This window comes from Saccostrea cucullata, unplaced genomic scaffold (genome assembly GCF_032062105.1).
Source record: "Saccostrea cucullata isolate Sc308-1 unplaced genomic scaffold, CSIRO_AGI_Scuc_v1 ctg470, whole genome shotgun sequence".
In the NCBI taxonomy this organism is placed as follows: Eukaryota; Metazoa; Mollusca; class Bivalvia; order Ostreida; family Ostreidae; genus Saccostrea; species Saccostrea cuccullata.
This window is the reverse complement of record NW_026920893.1, coordinates 131,644-158,337: the sequence shown is the minus strand read 5'-3', so window position 1 is coordinate 158,337 and position 26,694 is coordinate 131,644. Positions and strand designations below refer to the sequence as shown.

The following is a 26,694-nucleotide window of genomic DNA, read 5'->3' as shown; positions in this document are numbered from 1 at the left end:
CAAAACATTCAAATCTCTCCGATAAATACAAAAAAATGTACGAGTCCAGTAAGTCAAGACTCATATAGCAAATTTCAATAATGAGAACCTAATTGAAATACAACCCAATTCAGAAATTGAATATGATTTCTTAATAATAAAGCTCTAAAAATTCCGCACGCTTTCTTCCTCCGTCTTCTTTCAACAAAGATAACAAAAATCTAAACAATGCTTTCTCATTTTATTATGATAGAAATTCCTATATGAATTATCATAAATCAACTTTTACATTTTCATTAGAATCTTCTGGCGAAAAGGACATTCGTACAACAAATGGCCTCGAGTTATATTCCCAAATAGTTTTTAATACAATCGCGATCTCTACAACACCAGATTTCACCTGCTCCCAAATTTTTTATGAAAAGACAATCTTCTTTCTGTCAAATAGAAATCGATATATAGAGTTAATGTATTTCACCTCTGTCAACGCGCGATAGGCAACTTGAAAGTATCGTATGGGGTACATTACAACAGTTTTGCTTTAAGAGTTTAAGAGTTGCGAAAGTAGTCGAGGCATATACCCCTCGTTCCCCCCAGCACACACAAGTTCAATACAAAGGAGTTTAAAGTATGAACATTTTTTCACTGCTATTTTGCTTGACAAACGCTTTCCGTCACCACTTTACTACTACTTCTTTACAAAATAACTTGTATGGCACTATTATATAACTTTGAGCAAAAATAATTCTGAGACACGCCAACACCATCCAGGTGTTGCTAAAACGCAGAACGGAGCGGAAAACAAATAACCTGAATTTGATATAAAATTAAAGCAATATATCCTTAATATAAAAGTCATATCTAATGAAAAGGTTATCGTAAACGAATATTTATTCATGAATTAAGCACCCCCATCCTAGAACTGGCATATGTACATGTTAAATACGGTCTATAATATACTTAAAAACTAGACCCATATCCTGAGTAACAATGGGAACGATTAGTAGAAATTCTTTCAAACTCAAATGTTTTCCGGGGCCATTCGTTCCTCCCAAAACACACATTGACACTTTACCACAGATAGTTATACAGTATTATCTATCCTGTATTTTAGTTTATAGGAAGCAACTCTGATATGTAAAAACGGAAAAATTACAACTAGTGTTACATTGGAGGTTTTTGCTCTAATCGTAATCTTAAGAATTAATGCATTTTATTTCTTATACCATGGTTCAACGTACCAAATATACCCCTTTCAAGATGTAAACTTTTTTACTATAGAAAGATTCATTAAAGCTTTTTAGCTCACCTGAGTCAAAGACTTAAGTGAGCTATTCTGATCAAAAATTTGCCCGTTGTCTGTCGTCGTCGTTGTTGTCGTTGTTGTAAAATTTTCCATTTTCATCTTCTTCTCAAGAACCAATGGGCCAATTTCAACCAAACTTGCTACAAAGTATCTTTGTAAAAAGGGGATTCAAATTTGTTCAAAGAAGGGCCACATCCTTTTCCAAGGGGAGATACTTATGTATCAGAGAGAAATTAATGGCATTAAAAATCTTTTTCTCCAAAACCACTGGGCTAGGAAAGAGGAAACTAATGAGGAATCATCCTCAAGTAGTATAAATTCAATTTGTTCAAATCATGACCCCCGGGGCTAGGATGGGGCCAAAATGGCCGATTAAAGTTATACATAAGAATTTATAAGAAAATCTTTAAAAATCTTATTCTCAGAGCCACTGGGCTAGGAAAGATGAAACTCATTTGGAATCATCCTCAGGTAGTGTTGATTTAAGTTTGTTCAAATCATGGCCTCTGGGGATAGGATGGGGCCGAAATGGTCGAGCAAAGTTTTACATAGGAAGATATAGGAAAAAAACTTTAAAAAATCTTCTCAAGAACCATTGAGACAGGAAAGATCAAACTAATGTGGAATCATCCTCAGGTAGTGTAGATTTAAGTTTGGTCAAATCATGACCCCCAGGGGTAGGTTTTGGCCAAATTAAAATAGCCGATCAAAGTTTTACATAGGAATGTATATGAAAAATCTTTAAAAATCTTCTTCTCAAGAACCATCCATACAAATCCATGCTTAGTGATGTTTATATGGAATCATCCTTAGGTAGTGTAAATTTTAGCTTGTTCAAACCATGAGCCCCTGGGAGGTTAAAATTCAAGCCCCCCCCCCCTCCCCCACCACCAAACTAAGTAAACTTTCAGTTCTGATCTGATCTTTGCTTTTACCTAGCGAATTGCTCAGGTGAGCGATATGGCCCCTGGGCCTCTTGTTATTTATGTAATTGATATCAGTTATGTAACTAGTGTAATAAAAATATTAAGGATATATGTTATATGATATACAGTAAATGTATTATTACATATTACCATTGTGCGCCTCTTACTTTACCTTTTAATCTCACACATATTTTGGGTTTGCCATGGCAAAACATGGAGACTGCCATTATATACAAATGGGAGGTCATTGTTCTATAAAATATTGGCTTAAAAGAATAGCAAATGAATCTTTTAATTAAATGATAAAACCCAAACTTTGAGATTTGTGTTTAAGTATGTCAAGCTTAATCTTCGTTCCAAATATCTGAGAGAGAGAGAGAGAGAGAGAGAGAGAGAGAGAGAGAGAGAGAGAGAGAGAGCAGGGTTACACAGGTATAATATTATACATTACTTGAACATATCCTTTTAACGTAAATCCATTTTGCCATCGTCGCCCTTGTGTTGTAATGCTTGATAAGAGCGAAAGTCGCGGAGTAAGGAGTTGATTCTTACGCCGCGGGTTTGAATCCCATTGCAGGCAAGGTTCGAGTGAAAAATTCCCAAAGGGGACATTAAAAAGCAAACAAACAAAACATACCCTTGAACAATGCGTTGTAAAGTTTGCTCCTGGATAATTTCTTATCATACAAACTTCCTCGGGATAACATGTCTGCTTCCAAACACAGTTCAAATCTTCATCACAAGTGGGGCACTGGATGCCTGTTAAAGATTAAACGTAAATCAGCTTTGAAAACACATTTATTTGTGGACAACAACTCCCCCTCCAGATATACAACCCTGGGGATTGTTGGAGTCTTTTTCACAAAGGGATTATTCAGTGAACATGACGAGCGAAAGGCCTATAGTGCGACAAACATAAAGGTGGGCATTGAATTTCAATTACATGTATATAATAACTATCGATAATGAGAACTTAACTCTGAATACAAGAATTCACAACTTGAATATTATACTTTGAAATAATCTGAAGCTATAGGTTTTCTGCACAATAAGTTCACTAATCTCCTTATATACAGCATATTTATTACACTTTTTCAACATGTGTACTTTCGGAAATCAAAGTACTGAAAGCTAGGCTTTATTAGTATATTGTCTGATTCGGAATTAGTACCTATTTAATTGTTTTCTTCGCCATTTATGTTTAGCTACAAATAATTAATATCCCGGAATCTTACATGCAGACCCCATGATGGGACTGAGTTAGTCTAATTGTTGATAAAAAGACATTAACAATGTAAAGCTGTATGAAAATTGAGCTTTCAAAGGTATGCATGGTGATATTGATAGCTGACTTTTAGTGATTTTTCTGTTTAATACAGGTACATGTACACAGTATCCGGTAAAATTAAAGTGTCACCATTTCTCGTACATAAACTACATTATATAATTATTACATTTCAGAAAACTGTGGCGCTGGAATTGTAGGAAGGATTAATATTTGCTGTCATTTCGTGACCAAATTCGAAGGGAACCCCGAAATATATTTGAAAAACACACAGCACTTATTAGTAAGTAAATGGACATTAATTATTTAGAAAAATGATAGATAAATTTAATGATAATAATAATGAGTTACAATTGGGGGACCGTTACAGATGTTCCCCATATGCTCCACGGGTTCCTTTTGGTACCTTCTTATTTCCTTTCAGCTTCATTAAATAAGGTAAACTCTATTATATCTACACACTATAGATTTAATAATTTTTACCGAAGTTTATCAAGTATATTGCAAATTATAGCACTGATGCGCGCTCACATATATGCATGTGCACGATAACCACATTTTCCTGTAGGAATTCGGTCTAAATTTCATTCCGTTTTGATGAAAATCAATAGACTTATGATAATAATTAGAGATTTAAGGCATCAGCAAATTAGATTTTATTACGCATGCATGCGTCTATTTTCACGATTATTTCTTATATATCATGTTGAAGAACCTCGTATGACTATGTTTAAAATTTCAATGTATTTCGTTTAAAGATTAAAAAAAGGTAATGATATTTATATTAAAGCAAATCATAGCGAAGTGCTTGTGAGCTCTTGCTATTTTATTACCACGACATCTTTTCTACACTACTTACGAGGGTTGTCCGGAAAGTTCGTGGACAACATTGATAATTGCTGACAAACATTGATAAAATATGTGAAACTATTATTTTCATTAAATTCATGTTTCATTTTATTAATATGCAAGTTTTCAAGAAAAACAGAGCACAAATAATTATAATTTTATCAAAATAAAAATGACACACACTCAGACTCGGAGCACTAAAATGAAAATTCTTGACGTCACCCGACGTCAAAAGCATAATACGAGTGCGTGTTATTTTTCTTAATATAGTCACCGTATATCTTAATAAATTTCATATGTCGCTTTAACTAATCAAAACTATGTGCACGAAATGTTCAGGTTTCATACGTAAAACAATATTTAACAATCCCTGTCTCATATCCTGCAATCCTTCAACTTTTATCCGCGTAAAAAACAATTTTATTCACGGAAATACGGTAAAGTTACGTTATGAAGTTCATTTTTACAGCGCTGAAATCTCGGAATGATGGTTTTTGTTCACGCATGTCATCCTGTAAACTGTTTCTTCCGTCCGAAAATATTATATACCACTTAAATAATAGTGTACGGCTTCTTTTACTATGTTTTCCCGATTGTTTATAAAATCTATTGGTCTTTGTAGTTGTTTTTTCCGATGTCTACACAGAATTTTATCACTGCTCACTGCTCCACCTTATCTGAAAATGTCCCTTTTTTGAACAATTCCGATCTGTCTTATCATGTTCTAACTTTTATTGCTCAGCCATTTGACAACTTTGAATTTTCAAATTTTGCAGGTTTGAAGTGAGAACGTCTGTCAACCTCATAATGTAAAAGTTATCCAGATTTCTGCAGAATTTTTTAAAATGCAAATGAAGTTTATAACGTGATAAATAATTTTTTTTATCGAAATTTCGCGGTGCTCCAGGTCTCCATACCAAGTCTGATTATGAAGTCATAATTGTAATTAAACATTTGAAATAGAATCCGATTTTACATTTCTCAGTTCACATTTAGTTAAGAATCACAAAAATGCTAATAATAAATATCAATGACGCAACATTTATTTAATTCTTAGCCTGTACACGAACTTTACGGACAACCCTCGTATATATCGTTATGTGAGTTCTAAAGCATATCATCAAAAGTATTTTAAAAAGTTACGGCTATATCAATTATATCGGTCATTTCAAGTGTTACATCCGCAAGCACCTGCAAAATGATCTTGATTCTGCAAATCTACATAACATGCCTAATGACCTTTTAAAGGTTTAACCTCAATTGGATTATTAGTTTTTGAGATAATGATAATAATAAAAAGTTATTCAAAGAAGGTAACCTAATTAGTGCATAGGCTATTCGATCTTCTCCAGGGCCCTCTCAACCTCAAGTTGTTCGAAAGTTCATGGACGATGTCAATATTGAAATAAGCTAAATATCATGTGTGAACATTTTTTTTCGTTTTTTTTTTTGTAAAGTTTTATTTCAATAGATTTAATAGAAATAAATTGACTTCATTTTAAAATCATAATGTAATACATCTTCGCCAGCCAAGGGTTTCTGATACGCTCCCCTCCTCATAAACACTTGGCATACGGTGTTCATATAAATAGAGATTTTTTTCCAGAGTTCTGATTGGATTTCAGTACACCCAGGTCGACCAATCAGCAATTGGTTTTTGTAAATGACGATACTTGCTTTCGGGGATACATCTTCACACTTTAATCGCGGAAATGAAAAACGCAAATAAACAACGATCCGTAAGATAACATTCAATTCTATGAATAGCCATGGTGTCATCCAATATCTTCTTAATATGTGATTAAGAATCTATATTGAAGCTTCAGATTTGTTCTATAAATAACTAAAAAACATAACTCAATTATTGCTCCTTAATTATTCATGAAAAAACTTTGATTTAATTTTTTAATTTATTTCTGGCGATGATACAATCTGTGCATACCTGATAGATTCAAGATCACGTGACGTAAAACAATCCCTTCATCGTATGCCAAGAGTTTATGAGGAGAGTAGCGTATTAGAAACCCTTGGCTAGCGAAGATGAGAAGGGTAGCGTATCAGAAACCCTTGGCTAGCGAAGATGATTGTTTTATTTCCTCGGGGCATTCTTATCGGCAATGTAATATAAAAAAAATAGCGTCAAGATTTTCTTTAAAATATTATCCGTTCATATTTTACACAGTATACTTTAATAATCACTTATTTAAACCTTTTTTCTAGCTCTCGACATTATTTTTTCAAACAGTTTTTCTCCGTGTATATATTCTTTAATCAATGATTTAATTTCTTTTACCACTTAACTGTGTTTTCACAAGATCAACAGCTCTGAAACGTCATTAGCTCATGAACGAATTACTGAAAATTTTGTATAATAATTTGTATTTGTATAGATCAACTAGCTCATAAACTCTTAACCATCAAAGTTTCTCAAGCAGTGGTTTAGAAGAGAAGAATCAGGTGAAGATAAGATCTAGATGATATTTCGTTGCAATCGAGGAATGAGTAGGTCTTCCGATTTCTCCCTAACATTAGATGTAATTTTGACTGAAATATTCGTTAAAGAGAATTGAACAGTTTTCCTCCATTCAATGTTTAAATACTTATATTAACATCACTGAACACAACTTTTTTTTCATTATTTCAAACTATTCCATACTTGTAACTGATCAGCACTTCAGTCGTAAAAAGTTTGATATAAGAAAATATTTTAATGCGTATTTAGATTTTTAATATCCCGAACATGTTACTTTTTTAGTACAAAAAGGTCACACAATAATTTCCGGGCATTAATTTGCAAGATATATTCAATGATAAATATTATTCAAGCTATTTTACGTAAAGTTAGATTAAAGTCATTGCTATGGTTACATCTAATAAAATGTGACAAAGGTTAAAGTAATTAATCAAAGAGTTAAATTTATGTGCAAAAAGGTCATCTTAATTGTACCGTAGCTCATTAAGGTGAACTTTGACAACTATTTTCTTTGCAAATTTTAGTAATACTATGTGAATACTTATTCAGAATATGCATCTTCAAAAATCCTTGTTTTAACAACTTTCACGAGTGACATACCTTAAACATATGAAAATTAAATAATTTGAAATAAAAAAAAAATAAAGATGCAAACAATACCAGAGACTGGTTGAGTCATAGTAACTATTGCTGACGAAACTGTTGTAGCCGGTATTCTATGTGTTGTTTCTGTTGCCCTCTGAGTTGTTGTTACCTAAAAAAATCGAGGTTAGTTTTAAATTCATACGCATGTTGTACAGGAAATATTTTTTCGCACATTTATTTTTCATACAGATACAGATAAATGAATTGTGCTGTCCAGAATGTACCACCTGAAGAATGTGTGACTCCTTCACTCTGTAAAGTTCTTGTATGAAAATTGGTTCTGTACGTGTATGTTTATTTTAGAATTCTCTATTTCAAGTGTAAAAATAAGAAATGAAATCAAACTTGATCTTCAATGTTATGTTTCAAATGAAGGATTGTGATATATTCATCTTTATCTTTGAATCAACTTGCATTAACTATATAATAAATTTGTATTATCCTGATATCAGAAAGGGCCATTTATTCACAGCATTCACCATATATGTTTTGATAAGAATTATTTCCATTTGTTATAAATTGCAGATTTTGATCTCTTCTATTTTGCATTCACTCTTATAGCTGACTCCAGCGACTGTTCAATGCACCTCATGACAATTTTTGCAAATATGAAAAGGCTATCGTGATTTTCAAAATATCTTCCTCTGCAAATAAATCTTACCGTCTATTTTAATAAAAGTCTATCCAAAGAGAGGGTGGAAAAAGTATACAAAACTCTTTTCTGCATTGGGATCCACAAAGGATATTTAAGCAATTATAGTAATACATGTATGTAAATCTGTATAGCCATGTAAAACTTTCAATGCATTCTTCATTTTCAATCGGTATTCAGAAATTTTTTCGAGGAAATTTTATTTATTTGGAAAAAATTACAGATAACCGCGTGGTTCTTCATATTGAAAAAGAACTAACAAAATCAAATGATTGTACAGCCCTCTGAGGCCTGATCCTTTGCCCCTGTATCCAAGATTAGATCAAAGATGAATGTTTATTACACAAAATAACTTATTGACTGTATATTGATTTATGCCTTGTTCAATATTCTTTTACTCATAAAGGGGCGTCACCATTAACCTGTGAAGTGCTTCAGATGACACCCTTTACTCTACACTCAGAGTATTCAGGAGTGGGGGATCTTTATTTTGCCTTCGTCGTTTGAAAGTGTCATAGCTTAAATTTCAAGGTGCTAAGCGCTTGGCGACAGATCAGTTGCAACCTTAGATTTAACGACTTACAATGTAGGTAAGTCGCAGTTTCATAGATTGTAATACATTTATTGAACAAATTTAATGTTTCTATATGATAAAAAAATATGAATTTCAGTTTGTTAACCTTAGTTGTGGTTGATGTTTTTGTAGTTGGGATTGATGTCTTTGTTGTTGATACTGAAGTCTTTGTCGTTGGAATTGATATCTGTGTTGTTGGAATTGAAGTCGTTGTTGTTGTAGTTGTTGGCAGTTCTGTTGTCGTAACCTGATTTAATTTGAAAAAAAGTTGCATATTTGCACTCAATTTTCGAATGGTAAACTTCCTTTAACACCACAACAAAGTGTATACAATTGAAATAGAGGAAGAGAACACCTGCCCGATCAGACAAATGACTACATGTTATTTACTGATTATGGAATTCTGTGAGTATATAAAAATGTTCAGATAGGTTGCTTTAATTTCGTGTTTATGTGTTTGTTTGCACTGCAGTCATAAAAAAAATAGAACGAGCGAATCATTTAGGCTCATTAAGTCATGTACTATTAGCTCGAAATCACTTTGAGGATTATCAGACAACATAAAGAACAACATGTCTACTGTATTTTAATCAACAACAGTTTTCATGATAAGATAAATCTTTAATACTATTTACTACTATAGATATTAATAATAAATATATATTTAATACTTAATTCTTGAAAAAAATGCTAAAATATTTTGTTACTTTTCATAGTACAGACCCTAAACCGTGCTACTACACCACTTGAACGGTACGGTTTGGTACGCTTTTTTCACGGAACGGTACGCTTTGAGAACGGAACGGTTCGTTTTGTGAACGGTACGGTACGCTTTGTGCACGGAACGGTTCGCTTTGTTCACGGAACGGTACGCTTTGTGCACGGAACGGTTCGCTTTGTGCACGGAACGGTACGCTTTGTGGACGGTACGTTTCGTTTCTTGCACGGAACGGTTCGTTTTGTGAACGGTACGCTTTGGGAAACGGTATGCAAATGAAGTTGGCGGAGCCTGTTAGCTTTAATTTTTGATTGGCTACTAAAAATTAATTCATTTCAAATGACTTTTGAAGTACTTAATGCACATATATAATTATATTTCCGCTTTTAACAAATTAATTTCTCGGTTTCAATTTAAACATTAATTTACACTACAGCGGTGATTGAGGAAAAATGAAAAAAAAATGAAAGGAAGAAAAAACATCATCCCACCGATGTCTTTGACATTACGTATAGATATGTATTGATATATATAGAACTCATAAAGATTTCCGTGCTTATTTTTTACGTATATGATGAACCTTCATTTTAAAACGGAAAAAAAATAAATGAAATATTTTTTCCACTTTCAAATAAAGTTGTAAGATAATTAAAAGGAATTAATATATATATCGGGTATATACCTGTTCTATACATATAACGCTACGCACATATGTAACTTATTTTTAATTCATTAATCTATAGAAATAGATATGACTCTTCCTGCTTCACTTTTATTCGTAGTAATTTGATGTGTACATTGCTTTTTATTTTTAAAATAGATCTACCGTTCAAACGTTTGCTTCAGAAGAAAAATAACAGTAAACAAAGTAGATACGAAAATCCGCAGCAGAAACACGAAATCAATACAATAACTTCCGAGTGCTTTCTCGTAACAGAAAACATTCTTTTCACAGACAAGTATTTATGTTTTCAATAATCCTTTCAGTGTATTAAGTAATTATTTCAATAAGTTTTCTTTATTTTATTAAGTTATTCTATTCTTGTAGTCTGTAAAAACGATGTCGTGAATGAGAGAGAGAGAGAGAGAGAGGATAGAGAGAAAGATGCAACCCCTTAATACATTATTTGTAAAGAAAATATTAAATTGTATTTATTCTCATTCTTCGTTTATTTACATCGCTAAAGTCACAATTAATCAGTCTATGATTCTATTTAATCAACCCCTTTACAACTATTGTTCAATGAATAATCCGTTCTCTGTACATGCATGCTGCACGCATGAAATTCTCGTGCATCCCCTGTCAATCAAAATGGTATGACGCTAGGTAAACCGGAAAGTCTGTTTACGCAAGAAGAATTTCTCCTGTTATTTGAAACATTCTTATGGTCAGTTCATAGTTCACACCTGTTTATTGGGTCGCAGCCGGAGGGGCGGGGGGGGGGGGGGGATGCGTGTGTTTAACACACCTTTCAAATTATTTAGTTCTGACCACATCAAGTGTATTTAATCACTCAAATGACATCCAGCAAACTCATCTTCCAGGTTTCACCACAACACTGATTATAGATTTACTTCCTAAATTATCCTTTTTCAGACAAAAATGAAGCATGTATCCATAAATTATAATTTTCTTTTTTTAAAGCACAATTTAAAGTCTCATAAAGTTGCATAAGTATCGCCTTCTAGAGGGGGGGGGGGGGGGGAGTAACAAACATAACTCGAATGGCTTGAAAAAGGATTGATTTTTTTTTATATTTCATTTTATTTAGTAAATTATCTTTTTTCAGACACTAATAAGGATGTTTCCTGTGGATTATTATTTTTTTTAATTTAAAACAACGTACGATTTTGCAGACTTCTAAAGAACTATCGACCAGCTAATACGTATTGCTTTCTACAAGGGGATCGGGATACAGTGTAACAAACCTTATAATATCTTAAATTTTTTCCCACATTTTTTTTTTATTTTTCATGAGATGTATTTTAGAATGAAGTAATATTTATACTGCAGTTTGCACATTTTATTTGCAAGAAATTCGGCTGACGATTTTTGTATATGCAGCGTGAAAGTTTATCACCGATTTATTAGTAAGATTATCATCTCTGTCAGTTCAGTAGAAATATTCACGTTTACCGCATGTACTTTTTTAATCCATATTTTACATGATTACAAATTTTTTAGTGTAAGTAAAACTGCACCAATGATTCGCCTATAGTAAAAATCTTAACGGAATTAATGTGAGAGCCTAATACGGTTCTTCTTTAAATTTTTACTCTAGACAGTTAATATATGTTTTATAATTCTTACAAAATATTTCATTAGTAAAATAACGCATCTGATATAGATTACATAAGAATACATACTTACGACAAAAACGATCTTGTATCCGATAAGATTTAATAATTTAAATGAGCAAAATTAAAATCAAAAGTAGAGACAACCAGGGAATAAATTCATGATAGCGTGTTCTTTCTAAGTGGTATTATAGTCTTATGAACCTATTTTTATGTCAAATATAATTATAGGATTATGAAATATGAATGTACATGTACACATTAAAAGAGGTTTTTTCCCTGGGCACGAGCACAATTATATTGAATTTTGGGACACCTTATAATTTTATTTTAAATATCTGTATAATTAAATTACGATTGTTAAAATAAACTAATATTTCAAAAGAAAATTGATTTAATTTGCTAATATAAAGAATGAAAGACTTCAAAGACGCCGACATCGTTCGAGGTCCACACTGCCCCGTACGTGTTTTGCGGGAACACTCTTGGCCTGTACTGTACGTTTGACCACAAACACAACCAGTTGTCCTAATTTATAGCAAATAAGAAATCGTCTCACACTCTATCTAGTTGTTTTAAAGTTGTAGTTTGCTTCGAGTAGTTTCCTTATTTTCACAGTTGAAGGCCCAGACGCATATGCATGATACTTGATAATGGTGTTTCGAACAGGCAGACAAAACCTCCGTCCTCCTTTCATAGGCGCCGTAGCGAGAAATAAACCAAAATGACTTATTTGGTCATTACATGATTCAAAAATCATTGGGGGCGTGGTTTGCATAATTAACCAAAGAACGGTACGGTTCGATTCTTGCACGGAACGGTACGCTTTGTGGACGGTACGGTACGCTTTGCGCACGGAACGGTTCGCTTTGAGAACGGTACGGTACGCTTTGTGCACGGAACGGTACGCTTTGTTCACGGTACGGTACGCTTTCTGCACGGAACGGTTCGCTTTGTGCACGGAACGGTACGTTTTGTTCACGGTACGGTACGCTTTCTGCACGGAACGGTACGGTTCGTTGTTGAGGTGTAGTAGCACGATTTAGGGTCTGTACAATGAGTTTCCAAATATGATATCGCTGGAAACTTAATAGTGTAATTGTTAAATGCACTGTGCAGGTATTTACCTTTCATTTGAACTGTTTATTCTAAAGTTCCATTGACAAGAACATAAAAACTAAGTATAAATCTGGTTTGCAAAAAGGCTTGAAAAGCAGACAAATAAAAATGAATATTTTAACCACTCGATATTCAAAATATATCAGAATTTTATTTTAATAAAATTTTTCTAGAAAGTAAAATTAATATTGTAAAAATAATAATTCACTCATGATTTTTTTTAATTTTTATGTTTAATTTTTTTCTCGACCAGATGCAGTGAAAATTTTGTTTCGGTCGATACAATCAATATTTATACAAGTGGCCCACGGGTTGAAGCTCTCACCTGTGTCATGATCCTGCTTGTTTCAGTAACAGACATTACTTATGATATATTTTCTCTAAAACTCTCATGTATATTGTGTACCCAACCTATCGCCATGAATTCAATAAGCCAGCTCTATTTACAGGATCATATTAAAACATACTTGAATCTATTTATCTTATGTACCGCATGAAAACCATGCTCTTGCTTATAGAATTGAAGAATCGAAGAAATCACTTGATGTGGCCTTTATCACATACACATCCCAGTTGATTCGATAAGCCTGGGCATGCTTTACGTATGAACAATTTCTAAAAGGAGGTAAATTATTGACACAAGATTGAAAACTCAAGAATATTACATTTAGCAGTCTCGTTTAAAGCCATCATTTCGTAAGATCTATGGTCTATATAATGACCTTGTCAGCAAATACAATACACTATTGAAACAAATGCTAACTGAAGTTTGAGTACTAATTGTTAGTCCATTATTCATACACTGACGACGGATTTGCTTTTATTTCCAGATCATGACATGGAGCACACGACGGATATGAACGGTTGACAGCGGATGCTCACTACTCCATGAACCTGATACCACCTCTGGTGATTGGTAATTCGTGTTTGCTCTGGTCATATTTTGATTTGTTTTATTGACTTTTAATCTTGAATTCTATTCATTATCTCCATATGTTTCATCTACGCTCCACAACGAAAGGTTCCGTGTACTGAATAATTTTCATATTTATGGTTAAGTGGTTTCCAAGGAGGAAATTGGTTCAGTGATTTCTAAGGAGGTAATTGTAAAAAGATGCCACCAAATTTGCACTAAATCATTATTATCTTCGCTTAAAAGAGATTGTGACCCTTTATTTGAAATTAATTCACCGAAACATGCTATTGGCAACTTTTGATATAATGACCCAGTGGTTCTGACCCAGTAGAAGTCAAAGTTGGAAAGGTTTACAAACACACGAACAGACGGAGGATAAATAAAATGTTATCAGATAAAAATTGATTGAGCCTTCACCTAAAACGATATAAAATGAATATATATCAAACAATAAAAATGACAGACGACAAGAATAGTAAAACAATTTGGGATGCCCTGTCCCTCACAAAGGAGAAAGATATGAATCATTAATTAAACACTAACCCTATCTGGAGAGCAGAAGCATTTATTTTGATAGCAATCAATGTGATCGACTGGGCACGGCATTTTCCAGCCAGGAAACACCATAAACGTATTGCCCTGGTTACAGTTATCTCTGGAGGTGCAGGCAGCTACAATTACATGTGATCATAAATATTAAATAAACAGTAGGAGACAATATAAATTTGAATTAACTTTTGAAATCGAAATAAGCATCAGATTACAAGCAACCGTATTTTTTTTATTTTTAATGTTAGGAAAACAGATGATGACCTTCTGAAATAGAATATACAAAAAATTATTTTTCAATAAATATAAGTATACAAAATCCAACTTTAACATGTTCAAGAAATCATTGTCACAATTTAATGTTGAGAAACACAACAGTTCTTGAATAATAACTCTAAAGCAATGATATAGAATTCTGATTGATTCTGATTTTAGTGAATTAATGTATTTTGCAAAATGTGGACCACAACCATTTGACTGGATAAAAATAATTGAAAAAATCATCAAAATTGAGCAAAGATCAAAGGGAAAACAAAAAAAGGGACCAAGAACGAAACGAAGGGTGATAAAAAAAAATCCATGTCTAATCAAACAACTTCCATAGAAGATATAATACAAGGTTTAGATGTCCAAAGTATATTCACAGTAGTCCTCTCTAATTATAATGCTAATATTACACCTTTCTGTCCATGCGCGAATCACGCGTTTTAAGCGGTAAAGTGACTCGCGGTAGCATTCTCTCCAAGACCTATTGAGACTTTTCTGGTAAATATTTTTTTACCATGCTAGTAAATTGTTATGAAGAAAGTCCATTTCTCAGAAATGACCCAAACTCAGCAATAGGATGGGTAAATAAGGATATCCTTTCAGGGAATGAAAATTATTAATATCACATCCCGAATCTACTTCTTTGGAGAGTTGTTTATCTGATGTAGATATAATATGTGTGCCCCTTTTTATCATGTTTTTTTTTTTTTACAAACGAGAGTAAATTATATTTTAGGTATTCAATAATTATATCACAGTCAAGATACACATGTATTGAATTATTTTCTCCGACGATTTTCATCTCAATTAAGAATCGAAGGTTTGAATTTGTCCATTGATGACGTACCTGCTGCTGTTGTTGTTGGGAGAGTTGTTGTACTTGTTTGTGTTACTGGTTTCTGAAAATATTTTTTTGAAAAAGAGTGAAAATTTGGATTCAAAATTTTAAAGCCTCACAATATCAGACGGGCACTTAATTGGAAATTTTAGAATGTTTTTGTTTATATGAATATATATCATACGTTGATATTAAATTAAACAAATCATTCTTAAATGTTCATTGCACCTGTGATGACTGTGTTGACGATAATGCTGTTCCATCTGTTCTCAATACCGTCATGGTCGTCACCTATGATGATTGACAAAAGATTGCTTACCAAGATTTTAAGCATGCTAGGTTTCAATTGTTTAGTAGTTTTAATCTGAGTTATCCAATGCATAGGTCATAATATGAGCGAAATTGTTTTTCATTATAGCAAGCTTCAGGTACAAAATTGGTTTTAAAAAAACTAAACCTAGAAGATATGACAACGTTTCAACGATTTAAATGCAGAAAAAATGAAAAAAAATAAGAAAAGGATATACATTGCACGTTCCTTTACAGCAACCCTTTAACTTACAATTTTAAAGAAATTCATTCAGCGTTAAAAAAAACCATAAAACATAAATTTTAAAGTTCGATACTTCAAGCATTTTGAGAGCTTACCCTTTCTTTGGAACAAAAGCATTTTCCTCTAAAACACTCCATGTGATCCGGTGGACAGGGCATACGGAGGTTGTGAAAAATCCTAAACGTATTATCCTGGTTACAGTCATGTCTGGTGTTGCATTGTGCTACATGTAACGTAAATTCATTTACATTTCTCGTGAAAGAGAGAAAAAAAAATGTCCTTACACTCTATAAAAAATAACAAGAGGTCGATAACACATATCAGTTCAGTATTTAAAAGCTTACTTGTTTGGAGAAGTTGATTTGAATTTTCTATTACTTAAATATGTCATTATGATTATAATAAAGCATGCATACATTGTTTTGCCATGCTTGAAAAGAAGATATTTAAAGATTTTTCCAACATATTACTTGTTCTCCAATTGTGACCCTCCCCCCTCCCCCGAATAAATTCAAATCTTCGCTACTTTCAAATGGTTATATGTCAATTTGACTTCACAATTTTTTTCTGTTCTTGAAAAGATATTTTCTTATATACTCTTATACAAATCTTTGATCCCTCATTGTGGCCACACCCTTCCCCCGGGGATCATGATTTGAACAAACGTGAATCTAAACTACCTGAGGATGCTCACCATATGAGTTTCATCTTTCCCGGCCTCATGGATGTGGAGAAAAAGAATTTCAAAAAGATTTTCTCCTATGTAAAACTTTAATCAACAATTATGGCTCCGCCCTACCAACAGGGGTCATGATTTAACGAGGCCGAGTCTAATTATTTCTGCACTAGGGATTTTGATAATTTTTTGATAATTAATTTTTACTGTTATATTCATTGTTTTAAGATTAAAAAATCGAATGTTTACCACCCCGATTTCTTAGTGGGCTATCTATCTTAAATGTTGTCAAACTTTCTTCAGCGGCATGCATTGCTTACAAAATCCAAAAATGGTGACGTTGTTAGAGCCATTTCAAGGTTCTTTTTCCAATAATTGTCGTAAAATCACATTTCCAGATCAGTAGGAGTTACAAATAATGTTAATTTTGTATTAGAATTAAAATAATTTTTCAAAGATGTACTGTCACACAAATGACTACATGAAATAAAAAAAAGCTGCGCAAAGTGATGCGCATTCGAATTAGACTCGGCCTCGTTAAACACACTTGTGTCTACAGTACCTGAGGATGCTTCAACATTAGTTTTAGCATTCATTGTCGAATGGTCCTTGAGAAGGATTTAAATAAATTTTTCCTTAATATTACTCTTTAAATTTATAGCAGACATTGTGGTCCCGCCCTACCCCAACGGGTTCATGATTTGAACTTATTTGAGTCTACACTTCATGACAATGCTTCTACAGGAGTTTCATCATTCCGGGCCTAAAATTTCCTGAGAAGTTTTGTGCTTAAATATTCTTATGTAAAACTTTCTTCAGACATTGATTCCCCCTACCCTAAGGGGTCCTGATTTGAATAAACTTGAATTTACATACATTACTTAAGGATGCTTCCACGTGAGTGTTATGTTTCACGACGCCAACAACAATGACAACAACAATGACGACAACAATGACGACAGACAACGGACAAAGTTGATCAAAAAAGCCCACTTGAGTCGTTGGCTCAGGTGAGCTAGACTATAGTTTTTATAATTTCATGGTTATGTTAATTTTGACATCAATAACATTTAAGTATGATATACAGCAAATCTCGTTTAGGACGAAGATGTATATAGCGAATTCACAGATATAGCAAAGTGATTTTAGATTCCCAAATATATTAATCAAAGGAATTCCTTATACGGATATGACGAATTATTGGTATAGCGAAGTAATTCTATTGGTCCCTGTGACTTCGTTATAACCGAGTTTTACTGAAGTAACAACTTTAACACTTTGATAAACTATAGGGATATCTTTGACTATTTTAGTTTTCATAAATCATCACTGTCTCAATAATGATGCAAATCGATCAATACATATAACACTTCTAAATTTTGTTCAATTGAGAAAAAAGAAATCATTTGCCTACATCTTCCAGATTAAAATATTTATATCATTTAAAACTGAATTTCCCGACAAAGATCAATTGTTATCTTTAATCCGTTTCTTTTAAAACCTGTATATTCTAAAGACAAGACTATATACATTTCAGATAGGGAGGGATAAATGATGTTTTCATTTTTAAGAAAGTGAGATTATATAAGCATTAAGTACTCTGTATAACGTCCTGCTTCAAAGAATATAAACTGAAATATTTCAAAGCAAAAGAATATATAGGCAGAATCCTTTAAAATCTTCTCCTGAAGAGCGACAAAACCATAATTAGTCAGATATATATACAAACATCCTCATATAGAGGGAATTCACGTTAATCCATATGATGACCCCTTGGGATAGAGTAAGTCATAATGAACGATCAAAGTATTACCAAAAAATAATATAATAGGAAAACTCTTCCTCTCAAGCACACAAAATCCATTATTGTTCATTATTATGGAAGCATTCTAAGGTAGTGTCGATTTCAAATGGTTTTAATCATCCCCCCCCCCCCCTGAGGTAGGGTGGGGTCAAAATGAAAAATCCAACTTAAAGGGGGAATAGCCCTAGAAAGTACATGTAAAAGAGACATGTAAACATCTTTGGTGTAGGTTAAAGTTAATTCAAATCATTTCCAATTCTTCCTCCCTTTGGGGGCAAATGGGGGCTCTTATGCATTTAATCTTTTCAAGTTTGCGTTTTTCCTAGCCACAATGCTCAGGTGAGAGATATGGCCAATGGGCCTCTTGTTTTTCAATCTTATTTTAATTATCTATCCTTGAAAAAGTTTTTTTGTTAAGATTTGAACGAACCCCATCTTCCAGTTATGAAAGACAGATGACGAACAAATTTAATTGATCATTGAACCAAGAAAGCTGAAAGGGGTGTCCTGATATCCTTAAGTTTTATATACTCACAATCTGATGTTGTTTTCTTGTAGTTTTTAACTTTAATTTTTTTCTATACATATTTGGCCTATTATATTGACTTCTGAAAATGATCCTTAAGGTTTCATTTTGAATTTTTTTTCCACAATTATTTTATTGGCTTTTCATTATTTACCACTCATGTCAGTTGAAGAGACTGTCGTTGACGATGGGGGAGATGGTGTCTACAAATAAAACCATATTTTATAATTCAATTTCAAATAAACATTTTTGGGGAAATATGAAGATAACGATAAAAAATATAAAGCACAAACATCAATTTGAGTAATACAAATTTGGAGTGAAGAAAATATATAGACCTCTTACAACTTCAACGATGGGAACAAGTGGTATTTCAATGTGGCTCCTGACATTAAGAGGTTTAAGACATTGATTATTTTTTACTCAATATTGATGTTCAAGTGTTAGTTGTATAACATTTTCTAAGTTACCTTCCTAAATATTCATATTTGAAATTGTTCCTTTTGTTCAATCCACAATTTAAGTACTAGCCTTTTAAATTTTTGTCATCGTTAATTGTAACATTATTCAAAAAAATTCTGCAATGTATATATCGCAGATACAACGATAAAACAAAATAAAATATACCAATTTTTGAAGCAGTGATTACAAAAATGAGGCGCGTTGGTTAAATCTATACTGCATAAAAAAGATTCCTAGGTGCAATTGTTCAGACAAAATTAGATGAAACAACAACATCTTTAAAAAATGTTGAATAATCAATATTACTATTTAGGGGATTATGATCAAATAAAAAGAAAATAATAATAATAATAAAACAACATGAAAATCATACATACCTCCCAAAATATACACTGACAACGTCCGTCAACACAAATGGGAAAAAGGTTATCATCTGTGCAGTTCTTATATCGTTTTGTACCATTGATTTTCATTTCTAGTACTGTGTTTTCAGAAGTACATGTGTGATTCAAGCCTAGGTTTGAATCACAGGCTGCAGGAATTAAATAAAAAAAACATTGTGATAAGTATTGTATTCCATCACTTACCTAATCAGTCATAGATGTACTTGTCACGCGCTAAATTATTCGATGAAAACGTGTTTAGCATTCAACCAAATCACTGTTATTGTTCATACATGTACATACAATCAGTTATTAGTTCCTTATCAAATCATGAAGCTTTCCATTAAAAGGGTCGACGCGGGTTTCCATTGCACAATACATCATATAGTAAAATAAATCGTATTTATTCCTTGAAAGCATTGGCAACAATTTTCACAACATAAATAAAATCAACAAGTTAAAGAAATCACATGCTAAAAACATCACTGGTTTACAATTCTACGTATATTATTATTTTTTTATTTAAAACAATTTTTTCAACCGATAGGCATATCTAGTTCGTTATAACATTAATATTATAGCGTCTGTTTGTGAAGTGCGTTAATTTGAATTTCTTTAAGAGTGGGTCGTAAAAATTATCTAATGCATAAGTACACGATACATGTCAAAGCTCTTGAAATTTTAAAGATAGAAATTTGAGAATCTTACTACAAGACGTATATTTTGGTATCCCTTTAAATATTTTGTAGTACTCCATGAAACAGAAAAAATGTGTTAATTATGCCATTTTGAGATACCCCCCCCCCCCCCTCTGGAAACCAGACCGTAGAATTTTGTGGTTCAGTTAAATAATGTACAACATAATATTAGTAATCACACATTATAATTTGCGCAAAAAAGTAATTTAAGATTTTGCATGATTTTCTTTTAAGAAGAGAGTTAGACAGTTTTCAAACTAATCCTGTTTTTGAGACGCTCCCCACAAATACACAGATGGTAGATTTTCCCTAAACATGAATGCACACTGAAGTAAATGCAAGTTACAAATGCTATGAAATAAAGAAGATTCTTATTGTAGTTTATAAACAAAAAACCTCAGTCGGTTCCCTTATCCTTTCTTCTTCTCTGAGCTCATTTGCTCAAATTACATTAAGATGATGTAAAGAGTATTAATTTCATCAGATTGAAAATAAGATGTGTTTGTGGAACATTGATGCCCCTGTATGAAGCTTTTGGCAAGGGTTGAAATTTAAAAAAAAATGGTCAAAATTTTTAATACTCTACGGTGGCTGGTATAGGACATGGTATGAAATTTTTTTTATTAATTCGTGGCCACGAAATAAAATTCGTGGGAACGAAATAAAAATTCGTGGCTACGAAATAAAAATTCGTGGGAACGAAATAAAATTGTGGCCACGAAATAAAATTCGTGGGAACGAAATAAAAATTCGTGGCCACGAAATAAAAATTCGTGGGAACGAAATAAAATTCGTGGATACGAAATAAAATTCGTGGCCACGAAATAAAATTCGTGGCCACAAAATAAAATTCGTGGCCACAAAATAAAATTCGTGGCAACGAAATAAAAATTCGTGGCAACGAAATAAAAATTCGTGGCCACGAAATAAATTTTCTGCTATATATATTTAGCTTCTTCTCTTGTATTCATTCAAGATGAACGGACTTATTATTATCATTCAATTAGACTGAGCCAAATAGATTCATGGGTTATGGGTATTGAATAATAAGCCTGAACCATTATTTACTATTGAAATTTGATTTTTGCCAGTAACTTGCATGAAGAGCTGATGTACGAATAAATAGTACTTATCAATACTGATCTTACTAGTTCATCGCAATTTTTCCCTTAACAATTACATGTACCTTTATTGAAGTAAACACATTTTCATTTGTATTAAACAGTTGAGTTTTATGTGAAAACAATCATGACAATATATGAATATTGCTCTAATTTTTAAGAGGCCACGTTCCCGATAATAGGGGCCTACTCTGCCACTAATTGTTAAATAAATAAACATTGAGTGTTTGACGAAAAAAGCCTTACAAGTACATTCTATTTATTGAAACATCTAGCAATAAATGTGGGAAATACATTAAAAAATGCACTAGACATAATCTTAGCTATTGTAAATAACATGTATTCTCAGATTTTTGTCTGCAGATCCGCGCGCGCGTCTATGGACACATCTAAATTACGAACCCGATCTGTCAATACACTAGATTCTTTATCTTTTATTTCGTGGCCACGAATTTTATTTCGTGGCCACGAATTTTTATTTCGTGGCCACGAATTTTTATTTCGTGGCCACGAATTAATAAAAAAAAAAAATCTCATACCATGTCCTATACCAGCCACCGTAATACTCTCAAAGAAGGACTTCTCACAAGGATTTACACCTGTGAAAAATAAAAGTCACTCCCAAACAAAAAAAACTATAGTTAACTATTGTTCACTATCGTAAACTTAAGTTTTTCAAAGTGTCAAAGTTTTCGCCAATTTTTTTAAAGTGTCTAAGTTTTCTCCAACGTTTTTCAAAGTGTCAAAGTTTTCGCCAAAGTTTTTCAAAGTGTCAAGATATTCGATAATTTTTTCAAAAGTTTCAAAGTTTTCGCCAAAGTTTTCAGAGTGTTTAAGTAATAACTATAATTAACTATAATATCAAACTATAGTTAACCCACTCAAAATTTATTAGCAAGATTTACTTTTTGCGGACAAACAAAGAGATAAATAGACAAACAGGCAGACACACAGGCGAATGGACAGGGCAAAAACTATAAACCGCCTAATTTTTTTTTTTATAACGGGGGCATAAAATTAAGCGTATGATATTTTGTTTCAAATCTTTTACAGCTGTAATTCTTAAATAATAAAATGTATTTAGTGCATCTAAATTCAAAGTTAGAGTAGAAACTTGTAATCAAAAAGTTATAATGATGTAAATAAGACTATTTTCATGTACATGTAGGTGCATGAACTGTATTTGATGAAAACGCAAAACATTCTACATGTATGCATGTCGGAAGTGACCTGCGCCCAAGATTTATGTATACTAGTAATTGACACTGTTTCAAATGTGGCTTAAACTTTAGCTGAAAATTGTAATGTTATTATACGCAATTTAATTCATTTTTTAGTGACTTTTTGATACTTTATACATTGAACAAACTTGATACTTTGCATGAACGACATTTTTTTTTAATTTAAAAGGAATCGCAATCATATAGTAAACGCCATCATTACACACAAAATGTATTTATTTGTCAATTCTGATTAATATTCATGTACGAGGGTCATTCAAAAAGTTCGTAGACTTTTGTCCTAACTTTTTTATTTAACGTCATATAAAATCCAAATTCGGTAAACATATTTTAACAACAATTTCAAATAATTTGAGTTAAAAAATTGGAAAATATTTTCATATTCATACAAATTATCAAGGATTTAGAACAACAAAAATGGGGTCACGGAGCAACGTCAAATTAAGTAATTTACTAACTTTCACTTTATAGATTCTATAGCCAAAACTCGAATAAATGAAGCTAAAACAAAGTAAGATTTATATGTTTAAATTCAATCTTGCTTTATCATTTAAGATGCTATCAGATAGTGTAATATATCGCTCCATTTAAAAGATATCAGTTTCTAAATACATATGGACTTGATTAAAAAAGGCAAAAGAATTATGACGTTGGAGGACATCACAGAGCAGCGAGTAGCTATAAAATTTTGCCTTGCATTCGGGAAACTTCGTAAACAAACTTTTAAAAATCTGTATAAACCAGGAAATTTATGAAAAATACGCCAGATATTTGTATAAAATGGAAAATACAATTTTTGAGTTCTAGGGAGTTCATAAATCAGACGATGGATGATATTCAAAGAAACAGGTTAAAGTTAAAAATCTTGTCAAAAGAGTTAGGGACTTAATAAAACGTGATATGTGCTTCACTGTTGCAGAACTAGTCGAGTTCCGCAGTAGGCCTAAGGAATTTGAAAAGAATAACAATCTCGTACAAGCTATTTGCACAATTGTTAGCAAACTAGGTACAATGAAGCGCATTGAAGTGGTAAAATTTTCCGTTCGAATGGAACGTTTTGAGCTATCTTTAGAACGTTTATTGTCATCTTTTGACACGCCCATTTCTTTAGAAATGGATAAAACGGTCTATTTGTTTTTCCGAATACCTGTAGAACAGGTTTTCCGTAAATATAATAGCCAATGAAATTGACGACCTAAATAAATACCGAGTAAACACGTGTTCGACCGAAACATGTGTTGTGGTAACTTCAATAGAAATGATAAGTTCAAAAATATGTACATTTTCGTTGCAATTTGTGTTTTACAGAAGCGGAGAGTCTGTAACTCTCTATTCTAATTCTTTTAAAGCTCCATTTCAGTGTAACTCATATTGCTTGTCGCGAAGAATGGGGTGTCCTAAAACATTACGAGGAATATTTCTTTCTCGTTTCTAAAAATATGGGCGTGTCATTATGTTGTAATTGACGTTCAAAACATGACTCAGAACCTTTCGTCCAAACGGAAAATTTTACCACTCCAATGCGCTTCATTGTATCAAGTGTTATGGATATGTTTTTTGAATGGAGAAGATGCTACAAACTGTCTATGAAATGAAAAAGCAGAGCAATTATGAGAAACTTTCTCGACGTTGTTTTTGACGTTACAATTTTAGTTAACCGTGATCCGTGGTAACAAAACATGTTGCTTTAAAAATTGGCTAGCAAGATTTCAATTTAATCAAATGGAATGAAACTTCACGAATCGACAAAGAAAATGTTTTTTATTTATGAAAATGTGTTGATCTATAATCTTCTAATAATATTATGACGATGAGGAATATTGTCTACGAATTTTTGAATGACCTTCGTATATTTTTAAAACTATACATGAATATGAATGTGCAATATCTAACGATTTTAATATATAATTAAAAAGGAAATTGGTTGATTTTATGACAATTATGCTAGCAAAATATGCATTGTAATGTGACCAGAAATATGCACTACTTGTGATTGGCAATTTAAAATTAAAAACAGCATTATTTGGTTCAGTTTACACATTATTTGAATATAAATAAAATAATTAAAACTTACCTGGATTGAGTTTACATTTACACATTCCGTTGTCACATACTTTCACTTGGTAATGATTACATTTGAGGTGTCTACAGGTGGATGTGTCACTGCCTCCACAGAAGTCTGGAATAGCTAGACATTGACAGGTGTTGTTCCCGCATATACTCACTTCCCCCACGGAAACGTCGCATGTTTTGTGTCCACAATCTGCATCACCACTTTTGCAATAGTCTAAAGGTTTACATGTACAGGTTCTACCATCACAGAATTTCTTCTCTCCTGGTCTACATCTCAGATGGAAACATTTAGTCACATCGTGTCCAGAGCAGGTATCAGGGACATACGCACAATAGCAATGATTAAATCCATTACACTTAGCAGTAAACCCCGTGGTACATGTTGCATCTAGATACGCACAGTATAAATGATTTTCTTTTGGGCAGTAATCATGACTCTCGCAAACGCATTGGCCATCAACACAAAATCCCTTTTCGGGGCAGTTTTTACATTCACTGTCTTGATTGCAAAAACACTCGCATCTGTCATTCGAATTGCACCTCTTTGATTCGTCATGCAGGCAGTGGAAATTTTTGAGACAATAATATTGATTTCCTCCAGGGCAATAGTTATTAGACTCACAGACACATTGTTCGTTAATACAGAAACCTTGCTCTGGACAGTTTTGACAATGACTGTCCTGGCTGCAGTAGCACTCACATTTGTTATGCCCGTTACATCTTGTCAGTTCATTATGCGGACAGTGTAAGGGTGAACAAGGGTAATCTGTATTGTCACAAAAGTCTGCAGGATAACAAAGACAACCATGATTATCAGTAGTGCTATGACTTAAGCATTCAAACTTTCCTGAAGGACACAAATGATGGCAGTGATCTAAAATTTAAACAAGAAGAAAAGAATGAAATAATTAGGTAAAGTTAGACCTAGTTCTAGTTATTCAAATTTTAATCTTATTTAACGTCAATGCTATTTTAAAAGACTAATGCCTAGAAGGATTAAGTTTTTTGATTCACGTTCACATAACAAAAATGACTACTAGCCGTTAGATAAGAAAAGGTTTTCCCTGTGTATACGTATCTTTCGGTCATATATCATTAAAGTTTTATCATTTGCAATTGAAAAGAAACTTCTCAAAAATATATAGATAAATAAGTACTTACTGGTATAACAAAGACTTAAAGCATGATTTGTAGCTAAAGGGAAAAATAAAAGATAAATGAAAAAATAATAATGAGAATCAAGTCAAATCAGGAAGAATGTTTATTATTATTCTTCGATAATAAACAAAGAAAAAGGGTGATCATCATAACATACTTTAAAGTAAATGGAAAATAAAGGTATACATGTATAAACAGAATATATGCCTTTTCATATTTTTTTTTACACATTTTATAATAAACTGTTCATTTTAATTTTGATATGTAAAAAAATGATAATAATCTTCATTTAAAACTTATAATTATTTGTAAAATAATTCCACACTTTGCAAATCGTAATTTATACGAAGTTGTTCATAATGATAACGTAAACTTTGAGCAATATCAATAAATGCCACAAGAATTCAAAACGTAGAAGAACATACATGTGCATGGATTTCCTTGTTACAAATAATAACAAGTATATAGTTCAAGAATGGGAATCAGACGGAAATGCAGGTGTTTTTATTATGCAAGTGAATATATTTATCAGAAATGATGTTTATAATATGATTCTACTTACTTGATAGAAGCAATAAGATCTTGAGAATGTTGTACATTTCCAT

At 32.5% G+C, this 26,694-nt stretch overlaps 1 protein-coding gene across 1 annotated transcript; it reads right to left on the bottom strand.

Moving 5' to 3' along the window:
- Window positions 1–241: 241 nt before the first annotated feature.
- Window positions 242–26,694, bottom strand: LOC134258599 (protein psiG-like). The gene is made up of 13 exons (XM_062741152.1): window positions 26,652–26,694; window positions 26,093–26,125; window positions 24,933–25,805; window positions 19,793–19,947; window positions 19,108–19,156; window positions 16,043–16,170; window positions 15,623–15,685; window positions 15,404–15,455; window positions 14,284–14,411; window positions 8,796–8,936; window positions 7,479–7,572; window positions 2,849–2,970; window positions 242–416 (listed from the first exon to the last, which is right to left on the bottom strand). Exons 1-13 carry the CDS (start codon window positions 26,692–26,694, stop codon window positions 324–326), a joined length of 1,974 nt encoding a protein of 657 aa, XP_062597136.1. The 3' UTR covers window positions 242–323.